The sequence below is a fragment of the Pocillopora damicornis genome, chromosome 1, assembly GCF_964200805.1.
Source record: "Pocillopora damicornis chromosome 1, jaPocDami1.2, whole genome shotgun sequence".
Taxonomy (NCBI): domain Eukaryota; kingdom Metazoa; phylum Cnidaria; class Anthozoa; order Scleractinia; family Pocilloporidae; genus Pocillopora; species Pocillopora damicornis.
The window spans coordinates 29,265,433-29,281,458 of record NC_142670.1 but is presented as its reverse complement, the minus strand read 5'-3'; the positions used below and the strand labels follow the sequence as shown (position 1 = coordinate 29,281,458).

The window sequence follows — 16,026 nt, the reverse complement described above, 5'->3', positions numbered from 1 at the left end:
GAGGTACTTAACATAAGAGCTTCGTTTCTTCCTGTTGTTATCTAATAATAGTTTAATTCATCTCTCTCGCTCACTATACAAAAGTTAGTTTTGAAAGTGGTCAGCATTTTTTTTGTTGATAGGAAATTATCTTCCTAGATGTCGACAGATGGCGATCTTTTCGATGAAATTATTTTTGATATGTTTGTTACCACAATATCTATTCTAAACTCATAGTTCTGTAATTCGATTATTTTAGTTTCTTTCTCTGTTTTTTGTGATTTTTATGTTATCGTTAGGTGCATTTTCCGCGTTTTCTGAGAAAAAAAGGACACTAAAAAAGTGAAACATAAATATCTTTTTCATAACACTTCATATAATTTCTCAGAATCAAATTTCTCCTTGCCAATAACGGTACATTTTCAAGAAGAATGATGTTGAGAATTTAGGAAATTGATCGCATAAAAAAAACTCCAAAATTCTTCGACAGACAAAAATAGTAGAATTAACCTCGGAATAATGTATATGTTTTGAAATGGTATTTTACAATGGAGATGTGAATTTTACCAAAAGGGAAACATGTTCCTTATAAGTTGTTCAAACGTTAATTTGAAAGTTAAAGTACATCCGAGGAAAAAGACACGAAGCAATCAGTTTGTAAACGATAAACAGTTATATTCACAGAGTAACGGCCATAATCTTTAAAAAAAAAAGTTTACTACTGTTCGATTTTGTCGAGTCGTCCCATAAGCCGTGTTTTAAAATGTCTTGATAAGAAACTGAATAACAACCGGAAGAAAAAAGAAAACATATGCTGAATTAATTATTCTTTTTATGTGATGTAAAAAGCGCACAATGCCTTCCAATTATTGCAGTAGAGTGATAAAGGCACAATTTCTCCTTCTATCTTCAATTCACGTAGATACTTGAGCAGATTCAGTTGGCTATGAGACTAACCAGACCGGTTAGACCACAAAATTGCAAACCTAACATTTCTTTTGCTTTTTACATCTAAAGATTAATAAAACGGATATAAATAGTTTTTTGCGACGTTCGCACCATAAGTTAAACAAAAGATAACTAGTATATTTACATTAAGATCGAATGTCTAATGTATTTCTCTACTACAAAAGCAACTTGATTTCTTTCAGTTTTTAACCATAGTACCTGTGAGTTACGCTCTAAATGTGCATTTTACGCTCTGTCAAAACCAATACACAACGAAATGAGTAAATTTTGAATCAAATCATAATAACACTTCATTTAATTCATCGAAATCTCAATTCCCTTCACCAACATCGATATAATGTCAAGAACAATGGTGTTGAGAATTTGGAGAACGATCAACTTGATCAAATGAAAAAGTCAGATGACACCAGAGCACAAACAAGAAGCAGGCAGCTTGTATAATTATCAGCTGAGTGACGGATGAAAAGGATAACTATTCACAGCGCGAGGATTTCATTTCATTTCATCCAATACTCTAGATGTATCATCAATTTTCTTGCTGAAGAGGTTGGAAAACACCACAACGCAAAAGAGAGGTAGGTTCTTCGTAGGAAGGAAAATTCATTCAATTATCCTTCTTTACTTTAAAAGTGCATGAACATTTTTGCGCAACGATGGGGATTTTGCTCAGTGTTTCAAAAGGAATAAAAAATCACCTTCATATTTCTTAGGATGAAAAGCACTAATTATTATATGGAATATTGTTATCGGTCGTCATGAATTAAAGATAGGTTGAACAACGATTCATCTCGCAACTGAATTCTAACTAAGCTCAGTGATCACATTAGAATTCCTTTTTCTTATTTCAATGCGTTGTTAGGTGGCCTATGAGCGAGAATCAAGAGACTGATCCATTTTGGTGTGCATGTTGATGGCTGCGTAATTTGAACCTGACAATATCAACTTATCGAGATTCTTTGAATGGCCTTAAAACATTTTCCGAGATATTTTAGCCGAGGAAGGAAAAGAAGAATTATAATCCGCTCTACAAAGATTTCGTACATGTATTTGAGGGTATATATATATATATTTATGAAAAAAAGAATCGTGATAAAAAAACAAAGAGGAATTAGCTTATGTCACCCGTCTTTGATCAAAATGAAAAGGAAACAATGATTTTAATTGAAAATTTTATGAAAAAAGAGGCAGACTCCATATGTAGATGAAATTAATATAAAATTGCTTTCGTGTCCGATGAATACAAGCATTTAAATCATTTCACAGATGGCTTCCTTTAATACATATCTTACTATACACGTTAAAACAATGAAAAAAAAATTCCTGTTCGCAAAGCTCTTTCGATTTTTTATTCTCTTTTTATTCAGTGTTCCTATTTTTGTATTCTTAGTCAAGCATAACATGTACTGTCTGTTTAGAACTCTTTAATTTCTTGTTGCTATTTGCTGACCATAGATAATGATTTTTCTTTTCCGCTATCATAAAAGATTGAAAGCTTAAAAAAAGACATAGGATTTTAATTACATTTCTATTTTTAAATTCTGGGTGCAGAAAAGTCATCGATCGGTCATATGGGTTCCAAGAATTAAAAATTAAATCTTTTCAAATTAAATGCAGTTTAAGTAACCGTTTGCGCTCCTTTAGGCCTTTAGGTTTTGCTGCGCGGAAGGACTCATTTCATGAATTCCTCACTAGCCTTTCTTAAGCTGCTCACTGGGAAGGAAAAGTTGCCATCGTTTTGCTCCAAGAAAATTGAAGCGACAAACCTACCAGATCTTCATTCCGGAATTTATTGAAAATCAACCGCTTGCGAACTGAAGTCAAAGCCGTTGCACTCAAGAGTTTTGGTCAGTGGTTTCTTGTCCGCGATTTCAACTTTCGTTGAAAAGTTTTTGCCAAGTTTTAAGAAGTTATATCCCCTGTCTTTCAATCTTTTATGATAACCAAGAAGAAAAATAATCTTCTCTATTCAGCAAATAGCAATAAGAAAGAGTTATAACATCGAGCCGTGCATACTGATTCAAACGCCGTTCAGCTACTCTTTTTTACTCGCGGAACGCTATTTTCTCCTAACACAATATTTTTTTCAAACAAATATAAGGTTTCACTGGGTCCTCGTTAACTTTACAACTAATTTATTAGACTGGCGTCAAGAACATGGATGTAATCGGAGCGTTAACAATTAAAGGCCACGGAAATCTGTCCCTGGCGAATAAGAGAGCAAAATTTAACCACAAATCTTTCATTTCTTAGAGTACTCACCAATTCTTGGCGCTCGCTGTCGGGAACCTGAGCAAGGATTTTGCATACGATTGACGAAAGATGAAACAGAATCACAAAACGGAGGTGAGAATCATGCAGATTTTTGTTGGTTTGTTACAATAACAGCCGAATTTGGTAAATATTCCTCTTTTTTTTTAAATAGATATTAAGAGTTATTGTGTAAACCGTATGACAATTGTGGCATTTTTACCTGCTTTTTATTGTTCGCTTATATTTTCACATGCAGATTAGCCGTACAAGGTTTCGCCTATTGTCGCTTTTATGCATAACTGGTCGTTTCATCTTGATGTTTCACTACATCGCAATTGCTACCAGCGACAGTTTGCAAAGCGGCGAGAACAGTGTATCATCTATCCAAGGAGCTGTTCTCACGAAACACAATTACGCATCATTTGTCGTGCAGAATATGTTCGCGTGTTATTACCAGTGTATAGGAGATAGACGATGTCAGAGCTTGAACTTTTACGAAACGACGAAAATTTGTGAGCTGAACAACCGCACTCGGATCGTGGGACATTTGCATTTTCAGCCACGCGAAGGCGCCTTTTACATGGAGAACCCCTTCAGAGGTATGAAGTCTACTTCTTAATTTCCGTTCTTGTCTGTTGTCTTACTTTGTAAGTGATTATTACCTTATGAAAACGATAGAAAATTGAGCCTTCTATTCTCCAAACTGGCTACCAAAACGGTAGAATTTCCGCACAGCCCCATACTTCATTATGCATTCAGTTCTTGAATAGAGAAAACAATGACTAAAACAATACATTGCCATTGGGAAAACAGATTTGTTTTACAATAGTATGGGGCTGTGCGGAAATTTTACCAATTTACCTGTTCATTCATTGATGTGTTTATTCATGGGTTTACCCCATTTATCATCTGAACTTGCAGCACGTTGCATTGTTTATTCGTCAGCAGTCTAATTCGAATATTTGATAAGATTTACTTTCTCCTCTTTGATCTTCTCCTGCAGTCATCGTGGAATGCGCCGGCAATCCATGTCAGAATGGTGGCACATGTGACCCACAGGGAGAGGGACAGTATATATGCCGTTGTTCACAAGGGTACAGTGGGGATCACTGCGAAAAGGGTGAGAAAAATTAAATCACCCTTAGGTAGAATTCGATGAGAAGAACTTAAAATGGTTATAGATTCTCAAGCATACATTTTACTCTGTAACTGTTAGGTGTTCAGGTAAGAGAAATTTTAAACAAAACATTAAGTATTAAAAGTATCAATAAAAAAAGAAATCCGTAGAAGTATCATTGTCTAATAATGTACATAATTGGCTGAAAACCAGTGCATTCTCATGTAACACGAGTGCAAAGTTGTCACACGAGTGCAAATTATATTTACAAATAGCGCGCGTACACTTTCGTGCACATTACTAACAAGTAATAACATGATTTCTCTACCAATTGAGTATAATAAGCGTTTGTAAATTTTCAAAGACTACAAATTAGACTTGCCCTATTGGCTCGTGCAATTTTGTTGTCTATAAAATTTACTCGTGCTTTTTAACATCAAAGTTCACTCGAAATTATGTTATTACCTATACTTGTTATAATAAAAAAAGGAATTTACTATTATGGTTTTCATCATGGTTTTTGCGATAACATCTTAGTTAATGGCAACAATAAAAAAGGAGATAATAATAATAATAATAATAATGATAATAATGATTAAAATATCGCATATCATCACAATCATTATTGGCATCCTCTTTATCAATCGACATTATCATCATTTCTCTCCACTAAGAATATTTGATTTATCTTGCTCTTTTGTTCGATATTTTATTGAAGTCGCATGGAGATTTTACGTGAAACATCGTCTTCTCTGATTCTTGTCACAGACGCGTGTTCTAGCCAGCCATGTTTGAACGGAGGCATATGCAATTCTACCGCGAATGGTTTTACATGTTCATGTTCGCCATTGCTAACCGGTGTGCGCTGCGAGATCGGTATAGGTAAGTTTTGCGATAAAGGCAATTTCAAAGGGCATTTTCTACTTATTGTCAGAAGTAGCTTGTGATTCCATTGTTTCTGCGCAACAAGACCCAATGACTTGTGTATAATATTGGCGCCACCATCAGCACGATGCTGACCAATTTCAATCAGATTAAGTTTTTGCTCGTCAGATTTCACCACGCTTCAGATCCTTTGACCCCTGAGAGCGACTTGCATCTAATGTCTTCTTACAATTTCACCCCTGCCTCAAATATCATGGTCAATGGAATAAAGGAAATGGCAACCAACTTAAGATGTTCTCGATTATTAAACAGATTCTCCTTGTCAGTTCCTTAGAAAATTATAGAGAACAGTATGGAGAAAAAGCAAAAGGGAGGCAAAGGGTTAGTGTGGTCTGTGAACCTAGGCCGTATCAAGAGCTCATGCAGTGAACTTTCATCTACCCCTGTATAATACCAGCTGTCCTCGTTACTAAGGTTTAGAAAACTGCTCTGTAATCTCATTTTCCCCCCGTGAGATATTCCACTCCTCGTCCGTTTTTCAACCGGGTCGCGTTACTCTAATGTTGGTGATTTCTAGCAGTCCACAGTATTTTCAGTTAATACACACGGGGCGGACCGTATTAAACATCAGGGCCACCTGAAAAAATGTAGTCACAGGTCCAAACTTTACAACATTAAAACTATTTAATAATAGTAATGATAGTAATCATAATAATAAAACTAATATTGATGATGATGATAATAGCAAAAATGTATACCGCGTAGGTTCTACACTCATAATCAACTGTACTCGACAATTTCATAATGTTTATGCGTAAACTTTAAAGTTTATACTTTAAACTAAACTTTAAAATTTTAGTTCTTTTCGTTGCTTTTCAGGGGTCGGGTGTGATAATTACACAACGAACAATGACCTTGATCGGAGTGTTCATGTACGTAAATCCAATAACTATGGTAAATGCGATATAACGTTGTTAGAGGGCTGGTACCGCTTCAATAGCACCGCGGGCACAAGAATACCAGACTACTGTGTGAATACGACAATGTGCAACACTCATTCTCCTGGTTGGCTCAACGGGAATCACCCGACTCCGCAAGAGGGTGCCGTGAACCGCACTATTTGTTTCCGTTTCGGCTCAAACTGTTGCACGTGGACCTCAGCTATAATGATGAGGAATTGTGGGTTGTTTTCTACGTATAAACTGTCACCCACTACACAATGTGCCCTCAGGTATTGTGTGACAAATTAGACTGCGTGACACTGGAAGCTAAGTAGCATAAAGCTGAACGACTTGGCTCAGTTCGACTCAGTGGCAAATTAGTTTCCAAAGAGGCTTTTGACTGGCCACATTGGGGAAGTAAAAGGCTGTACTAGATACTAAAAAGAGTGATAGATGTAGATAAACTAACGTAACCAACTGAGGACAGCTGTGGTTTCAATCAGAGCGCTTGGCATTACCATTTAGCTCAGGAATCAAACGTTCCTGTGGGAGATGACATGGGAAAGAACATGCTTAGAGGAGTTTTACATTGCGAGTATTATTCTCATACTTATGAATACTGAAAATTTTGTTGTTAGCTGTGTTTAAAGTCAGAGTACACATGCAAATCAAAACTACTAAATTCTACAGCTTCCTTGAAAAAAAAAAGGTGATATTAGTCCACAATTTTACGAGGGAACACGCGATTAATTGTTTATTATGTAAAGGGCAAAGTTTCTTTTGCTAAGAAGGTCAAAAACGCATGTTAACGTGCAATGTTGTAAGTTCAGTTAGCGGAAATAAAACCGTAAAACGTACGAATCAGCTGAATGAAATTTCATCTTTACACAACAATACTAAAGCAATAATACCAGCCCTGCTTAAAAACCCGTGTGTAAATCTTGTTTTTCTTCCACCGCGGAAAAAGTGAAGTCAAATTAAAAGTGACGTGACGTACGGGGATTTAATGCGACTTTTAGTCCCCGAATTACTTTGGTTTCTGTTGTGGAATGCACAGAAGAACGGCCAAATTGCTTAGAATTAGCAAAACTAAGTATAAAGTAGAACTTAAAACAAGGTAAGTTATAATAGTTTTTAAAAAAGATTCCCATGGCTCAATGTTTATTACTCAAGAAGTTCGCACTTGATGAAAGCATCATACGTGGCCACTAATTATCTTCCTAAGACGATGATTCTCATCCTCCAAAGCGTTTTTCTTTGCTCGGATACGCATATTTTCTTCCTCAAGAAAAGTCACCCTTCTCTGCGTCTGGTGCTCTCTTAGTCGTCGTGCGTCACGTGACCTGTTTGCTGAAACGTTGTTCTTCTTTCTTCGTTCCCAGTAACCTTCTTCTCTCATAGCTAAGCTGAATTTATCTTCGGATTGTACCCTTCTTCGTCTTGCCGTGTAGATTTACCAGAGTGTGCAGTTCTGATTTGGTTTCTTGTATCCCGTTGTTCAAAAATTTCATATTTTTTGTTGAATTGTTTGCAATCCTACAGTTAATAGGTGGTGGTTCTTGTGCAGACAAGCTTGAACTTCCTGATTCAGAGGCAGGAGCCGTTACACTTGGACAAGAAAAAAATGTTTGGTCTGCGATCGAAAATTAACAGCGATGTTGAGTATGGGTATTTCACATCCACAGATTGTCCTAAACGTTGTACTGTGTTTGATCTCTCTAAAATCATTATGTAATCGCAGAGACGTTGAACTGAACAACCAAGTCTGCAAGGATCCAATGAAATTCCTTCTATGAATTTTGCCGAGGGCTATCGGCGAGAGCTAACCCATTTGAAATCTGCTCCCAACCGTTTATGGTTTTAATCATCGGTATTTAGTGAGGAAAATTCATTGTGAATGAACTCAGCTGTATTTTGCCAGTTTTTGCGTCCGGAAACGTTATCAAACGCACTTTTGTTATTAGACACAAGCGGTGTCAGGGTTTGAATATTTCGACTGCCTTTTACTGCGTTCGACATAAGAAAAAGTATACTATTCATTTCTTCAGCTTTTTGACGCCATTTTCGACTGACTGACTCACTTGGCCTCGATCTCATGCTAGTATCTAGACTCGTTTCGGTCCTGGATGCCATGGGAAGATCTGTAGTAACATTGCCACCATTAACTCGAAAGAATTTAGTTACTACGAATCAGAACTGTGGGCTAAGCCACCATATAACGCTCGAAGGCATAATTGTATAACGGACTTCATTACGTAGAACAAAAATAACCTTTCGAAAAATATATAAAACGCGCTGTATTATCTATGATTATTCAAATGCTATGGTTATTGGTTATTACATGGTTATTTCTAGTTTTTATTCCCGTATGTATGTCTGATTTTTTGAAAAGATGGAAAACTGCACGTTTTGCGAATGCTGGACGTGTTTAAAGTTTCTTACTCCACCACATCGCAATTTCAGCATTACTAGCGTGAACAGTGTTGAGTTCCAAATGGAAAACTGAACAATTTGTCGTCGGGATTTCCGCTCTCAAATCACGCAAATTTTGGTGATTTCACGTTGTTGCTTTTTTAAGAGGACGGCTAAAAAATGCACAGATATTTAAAATACATGAATAAAGGGGGTAAGTTTCTAAAGAAACTGTGGTGCTGCGTCGGTGGGAGAGTATATTTAACAGGGTAATGAAGTGTTATCACCTGAGTTGAAAACGTAAATTGGCCACAGTAATAATAATAATAATGATAATAATGATAATTTATTTCTTATAAGCGCTATTTACAATGACAGATCAATAGCGCTTTACAATTATTGTCTCTAAATACTGAAATCTCAACTAGTTCAAAAAATAATTACATCTTACAGTTAACTTGGCTATATACAATTCATAACTTAACCACTATTGGAAGAATTGCCTGAAAAGAAAAGTCTTAATTGAATTCTTAAAAATTTCTTTGAAGAGTTTAAAGGCTGACGTTTCGAGCGTTAGTCCTTCGTCAGAGCGATTGGAGGAAAGTGTGGGTTGTGTGTGCGTTTATATGGAGAAAATGGAGCAAATAGTGGTTTTGGTTAGGTTCTCTATTAGATATCATCAAGAAAGACGACCACAACTTTTATTTATCGGACTATAAAATTCATTACAAACAGACGAGATTACATCCGCTGTGAAACCTGCGCTTTGAAGCCAACACTCAAGGTATTTTGCTTCTGTCTGTAAGTTCTTCTACATTCTTTAACTATGAGACAGCTAACGTTCCGTTATGATGCCGCAACATCCATATAAGCCATTGTCTACTGTTGTTATTGTGTACGCTCCATTATGGCAGGTCTTTCAGACAAATTTTGATTGCAAGGATGGTTGAAGATTGTGTAAGTTCGTTTTCCTTTATTGATATGTGAAGCTCTATTGGGCTGTTTGCATTTAGTGACATGGAGTAAATATGATTTCCAAACTTTAGATTTTTCTTCTGCCGTCAAACGAAATCCGCAAAGGAATACGAAGAAGGTAGTGTAAGAGAATAAGGAGGGGCCGAAAAGATAGCAAGGTACGGACTCCAGAAATTGGAAACAAATGCATGCAAATCTGATGGTGCCTAAGTGTACACTTTGGGAATTATTCTTGTAAATTATTAACCAAACTACCAATTTCAAGCTTAAGTCTTTACACCGTATCATCAGTATGTATAGTTTCCATACTGTTTTACATACATTTCCTTAGGTGCTGAGAAGGAGAATTTGTTTAGCAATTTAGAGCTTCTTTGGTATGTGATCATTTCCTTTATTCTTCGGTGTGATTCAGGGGTGATATTGTAAAGAAAATAAGATGCTATTCTATTTCGAGAATCTCCTTTTAAGGTTTTCTTCTTAATTTTCAGTACTATCAACAGGTGAAGCTGAAAACTGTGTCATAAAGAGAATGATAATTCCCTTCTTTTGTGACAAACGAGGGAAAAACTTATCTTGGCACAAAGAAAAATCTTATTAAAATTTAGTGTCAACTCCGTGCTCATCTTTGAAAGATTAAAGACGTAACTTTCAGCTTTGTTTTTCGCAAACAAAAGGAAGTCGCCTCCCGCAGCTGGTTCTAGTAACTAAGGTTTCAGTTGGTCACGCAATAACGAAGAATGCATACGCCTGGTTTAACAAGCTTGTAAACGAAAAATTCTCCACAATTCTTCACATCAATGGTGACTTTCCAGTTGCAACAGTTATCGCCCCAATGAAAACAAACGGTGAGAGCGACAACTCCTTCCTGGAGGGTGGGGTGACTCCCACTGAGCCAGCCGGGTGCATCTGTGTTACACATATTCTTTGGCACACAAGTTGTAGGCATCTTTGAGCCTGCAGTGCTGTTAAAGCGGTACCAGCCTCCAGAAAAGGCGTCGTCACATTTCTTTGACCCACCTGATTGATATGCTATGCTGCGGTCTTCCTCTGTGTCGAGTAAGTAAGAGCTGCACTCTGCTCCTGGAAAGCAAGTCAAACTTTTTCCTTATTATCCGAATGCGTAGTCGGTATCGCTAGAAATTTCACGGTTATTTTGCGCACATTATAGAAATAATGTTATTTTTTTCAATGGAAAGCTTCAGCTTCCCTTAAAAGTGTATGATAATATGATTTAAAAGAAACTTGATTTTCCCTCTACAACTGGTGCTGGGTGGAAAAAGTCAATATGGCACCTTAAGGATCATAGCGTATTTGGTATGAGCAATTGTTCCTAAAGAAGCATGAGAGGCTCCTGCTCTATTTTCAATGAGGGAGAGGGAGCAGCAGGGGGAGGGGCCTTAGCCCCACCCACCTCCCCCCCTCCCCCCCATCCTCCCTTAAAAATTCGATGCTTACAGTCAACGAAAGCGTATCATAAAACCGGCATCCTACAATGCAGAAGGAAAGTTGGAAACAACAACTTACCCATGCCCAGTTCACAATGTTTGCCAAACAATGGTGATGTACAGGAGCAATTAAAACCATTTACCAAATCAATACACGTGCCTCCATTCAGACACGGATTGCTGGAGCACTCGTCAATGTCTGCGTCCGATTGACCGATTGAAAAAACCAAAAACCAAAAGCAACTGTTTAATTAACTAACCGTTACTTCAGTTGTCCACAATATTTATGATAAATTGTTCTTGCACAATTTATAAGCCACATTAACGAGAAATACTTTTTGCGCACATTGATTTGCTAACTTGGAGATGATTTACAGCGTGCTGCTCGCCTCCAGTCTCCTTCGCAGTCGTTCTTAAACTCGCTACGCAACGCTCCTCCTCACTAACGGTTGTTTACTTTAGAACTACATCACTTTCCCTTTTCTGACCAATTAGATTTTGGTTCCTAAACTCTGAAACCATTCGCACCTCTAGAGGGAATTCCATGCCACTGTCAATTTGATAACTAACAGAAAGTGACTCTTGATAAAAGACACAAGAGACTCCTTTGTTTACGCAGGAGAGCAAAACGGAAATAAAAAATTACTGCCAATGAGTCTCGTACGGAACAAAATTACCAGCTAAATTCACGATAATTTGCTACATTGTCAGTAAAAGTAATTTTTTGGTGCATTTGTTCTTGGCTTGATTAACTGTTGATAAAGTAAACTTCATTCACAAATTCATACCTAAATAATTATTCGGTGAACAATCGTTAAGAAAAAACTTACCAATTTCACAGTGGTCCCCAGTGTACCCTGGTAAGCATCGACACTTGTACTGTCCCTTCCCGTAGAAGTCACACTTTGCACCATTCTGGCACGGGTTACCTGAACACTCTACAGTCACTGGAAAAAAATGGCTAAATCGGTAAAGGTTCACGAAATAAGTTTCGATCATAAAAATGAAATCTAGCCTGGGTCATCTTAGCTGTGTTTTATTCTTAGGGAGGTCATTTTATTTTGATATAGGTATCAGCAAACTTCCATAAAAAAGAGGAACGAAATGCGATAGACTGCTACCCCTCCTCTGGCCCAACAACAGTTAACTGATAACAAAGAAGTGTGCATACCCTGATGCGCAGTTGTTCAGATACTGATCCAAGATATGCCACAAAATTCGTAGACACAACTTAGCCCCTTACTTAATATTTAACATAACGATTTTTATAAGAATTTCAACAATCCTCAAGTTCACACAAAGTTTTCATTAGATCTTACCTTCTCTATCCATATCGCAATAAGCGCTTACAGGTTGGTCTCCAGCTCCTTTCGAGGTTAGCCAATATCTACCACTAGGGGCCAGTCCTTCGGAGGCGTTTTTAATCTCTTGGCATGATGAGGCTGGGAGTACTGGTGACGAACCAAGGAAAGCTGTAAAGTAATAATAGTTCATTTCCGTTTTACATAAGAAAGACACTCGAGGCTAACTTCACAACAGATTATCTCATCTCCTTTTCCGACTCTGAATATCTGTTTGAATGCAAAGAAGACGATGTTTAAAACTGCTGAACCTTTATTGCAAATCCCGGTCCGAATCCAACCCGACCAGCGAAATCTTACTCGAAATTCCAAATATCCAATTTGAAATTGAACTGTGAGGTCTAAACAGTAAACCATTTTAAATCTGGTTTTAAATCCTACCTTGGTGACAAATATTTGTGAGCATTAGAATTTCATAGGTGAATTTTTAAGATAAAATTTTGTAGTTTCTGTGGCATACTTCGTCGTTAAAACACTAAAAATTCAATCACTGGGCTGGATTTTCTTGTTTTATAACAAAGGGCAAAATGAATTAAAGCTGACTGGCTGAGAAGGTACTTTTCATCAATTGCCGCGGCAAAAACGACTTAAAACGAGAATATTAAGAGGCTTAATTTTGCCTAAAGGTGTGCTAATTCATAAGTAGCGAATGCTTTTTAGCAGGGCTGAAAAGAAAAACAGAACAAAACAAAAAAACACGTGATATTAATGCTTAATTTTACTCGGCCTCGTGCTATTTACCTGTACTTAAAAGCGTTTCTTTTAGTGATAGTATAGTATCCAAAATTCTGAGGGCGATGGTAATATGATCAAAATAAATTTAGTGTACAGTCGAAAAATTTTGTCAGGTATCTTATTGATTTATGAGTAAAAAAACTGTCTATCCGCTTTCACAGGCAAAAGGCAGACGTTTGTCCAACGTCCGATATATTTCATACGACAAACATTAAATTATTCCGTAGCTAGTTTTAACAAATAAAAGGCATCAAACGACTTTGCTTTGTAGATGATACGTCTTGCTGATAATTTGAAATCAGCTGTTATTGCTATTTATTCATCGTTTGATTGAGAAGGCAAGCAACGGTCTTAGTTGAAAAAATTGTGTGCGTGTGGGCCAAAGAGACGCCCTCCTGTTTTGAGCTGAAATGAATTTCCAAAAAAGAAAAATACGGCGGTGGGAAAGCTTTGAAAAAAGAAAAAAAAAAACCAAACACATTTACATTCAACTTAAACGTTATATACTGACCATATTTGGAAAATGTTTATCTTTGTTTGATATTAATATTTATCATTTGCCGTTTGATGGTCGGAAATTATGCATTACATTAAGTCTCAAAATTTTCAAAAGACGTGGAAAATATGAAATTGGTGTAAAATCAAACGGATTAGCTCTAAAAAGAGGGCACACTGACCCTAAGCAAACATAAACTTTGATTTTCAACATTGCCTACGAAAAAATCCCTAACTTGTCTAGGTCTATTTTCAAAAGTGCTTCTAACTTAAAATGGGTTGATATTCGGCTGCGAAAACATTCTGTGACAGAGATCCATTAAAGCTGTTAGACTTAAAAACAGATTCATTTTTTGAAAGAAAAGAAAGGGCCGCTGTGCAACTCACCCGCGTTGCGTTTGTTACTTGAAGCTTATATTATGTTATATGAGATGTTTAAGACGAAAAAAATACTCTGAATTTTAATTAATCTAAGTTACCTCGAAACGGATTTTCCAAGTAAATTATATTTGAATTTGGCACAAAATGGTACGGTCTCACCAAACGTGTTCGGTTGTTCAACTCGCACAAGTTGCTGTCTTTGTTGAAGTTTATGCTTTGGCAGATGTCATCTCCTTTGCAAAGGTAGTAACAGGAAAACATATCCTGTGTCCTAACAGCTTTGAATGCTTGTTTCAAGAGACTAAATCTTTGAATGGAAGTGACGCATTTATCACCAAGTAAACTATTGCTAAACACGATTGGCAACCATAAGATGGAGTAAAAATAGATCAGTTTGATGAAGTGTGCACGATGAAACTTTGAAAACGTCTGTGGATAAAAGCAGAGCAACATCATCTATTGGAAATAAACTGTCCCTAACTATAATAGTATGTGTGAATCGTAGAATGACCAAAATAGTCATCAAAAGCTACTCTTTCTAATATAATTTCTTACCATTTCTGAAGGCATTTCCTGTGTGTGCTGGAGAGAAGGAAAAATTGTTGCTGAAAATTAGATTTTCTTTTCATTAAATATAGCGACAGAGAGGAAAAATAGAGCGAACGCGGGCTTTTTCCTTTGGATAAATAAACCAGAAAGCTTCCAGTTTATGCCACCTGCTTTCTTTAAGTAAGACGTAGTAGATTCGGTCAATGGCTGTGTTTTGTAATTAAATAAGCCAGGTGACAGATTGCCCCGAAATAGCCCTAACTTAATTTTTTGTGTGTAACTTATGCGGCGTTAATAATTCGTAATTTTTATTTTTAGCTGGTGAAATTGTTTGAAAAGGAAAATGAAATGAGCAATCATTAAATCTTAAAATGAATACACATGTAAAAACGGTTTTTATGGTTAGATTCACCAGCTTTCTGTGTGTATCAATAATAACTTCTAGGTTTAAGATGTTACGGTAGAATATAATAACATGCATTAAAATTGGCATGGCTAAAACGAAAGTAAACAAGTCAAAAACCTGCGACCGTCTGATTATAACTTGACATTCGTTTATGAAATTTAACTAATAATCGGCGAACGGGAGGGATTGAAGCGAGAGAGTGTCGAAATGGAATGTATTCATTACTTTTCCTTTAACTGTATTGTGATTGTTTCCCAAACATCACACCACTGTCTGATATGCAAAAGCAATATCAATCTTAAATCACTATTTCTTTGTAATACGCAGTTGTTGTCAGTTGTTGTGGCTAATCGTGAGTGAATAGCATCTAATTCTTTGCTTAAAGTATCACCACTGAATCAAACCTGAAGGTCAGGAGAGTAGAGCAAATGATCAATGACTAAAAAAGCTCCTCGTTGATAAACAATTTTTCCTTGTCACCTTCGGAAATGTAGAAAGAACGGTATGTAAAATGTGCATAATTAAGGCAGCGCGCAAACAATGACCATGTTACGCGAAGCTAGGTAGGCGCTAATCCAGGTTTGACTGCCATGGCAACGCAAAATTCCCACACAGAGTAACACCCGGATTGGCAAGGATCCGTGCTATAACAATTACACTAGGTAACACGAATTGGATCGAGCATGGACCAGTTCAAAGCAGGTATAAGACAACTTTCACTTAACGCCAAATAAAAAAGGTAGTAGGGTTATCAGTGTGTATTCCATCGTTTTTTTTTCCGTTTTTTATTCCTTTCAAATCAATAACCTATTCGCAACTTATATTACTAACAACAAAGAGCACTCAAAAGAACATTTCACCTGAGAAACGTAGGGCAACTGAATGATCTCATATTGCTAAACAAATTTAACACAACATGCATGCGCGTGACCTGGCCCCGAAGGTTGGATAACGCTATCAACTGGATCATTCTCTATCCAGTAGATAGTGAAGGTGGTTTGGCTAACACTTGTCCAACGGATAGCGATTTATCTGTTGGATAGTGTAATTCGCCCTGCAAACAGCTGGGCCCTGATCCCCTCAAATTACCATATACTAACCAATGCAGTTGCAGATATCAGAACTG

General features: G+C 36.9%; 2 protein-coding genes across 2 annotated transcripts; one reads left to right on the top strand and one right to left on the bottom strand.

Annotated features, from left to right (window-relative positions):
• The first annotated feature begins 1,406 nt into the window (after positions 1–1,406).
• On the top strand, positions 1,407–7,002 carry LOC149053173 (uncharacterized). The gene is made up of 6 exons (XM_089189170.1): positions 1,407–1,523; positions 3,199–3,291; positions 3,455–3,797; positions 4,202–4,318; positions 5,084–5,197; positions 6,080–7,002. The coding sequence occupies exons 2-6, from the start codon at positions 3,268–3,270 to the stop codon at positions 6,448–6,450; spliced, it is 969 nt and encodes a 322-aa protein (XP_089045296.1). The 5' UTR covers positions 1,407–1,523; positions 3,199–3,267; the 3' UTR covers positions 6,451–7,002.
• Positions 7,003–9,971: 2,969 nt separating this feature from the next.
• Positions 9,972–14,651, bottom strand: LOC113664191 (uromodulin). The gene is made up of 6 exons (XM_027179783.2): positions 14,501–14,651; positions 14,044–14,374; positions 12,293–12,445; positions 11,804–11,920; positions 11,053–11,172; positions 9,972–10,608 (listed from the first exon to the last, which is right to left on the bottom strand). The coding sequence occupies exons 1-6, from the start codon at positions 14,513–14,515 to the stop codon at positions 10,241–10,243; spliced, it is 1,104 nt and encodes a 367-aa protein (XP_027035584.2). The 5' UTR covers positions 14,516–14,651; the 3' UTR covers positions 9,972–10,240.
• Positions 14,652–16,026: the final 1,375 nt, after the last annotated feature.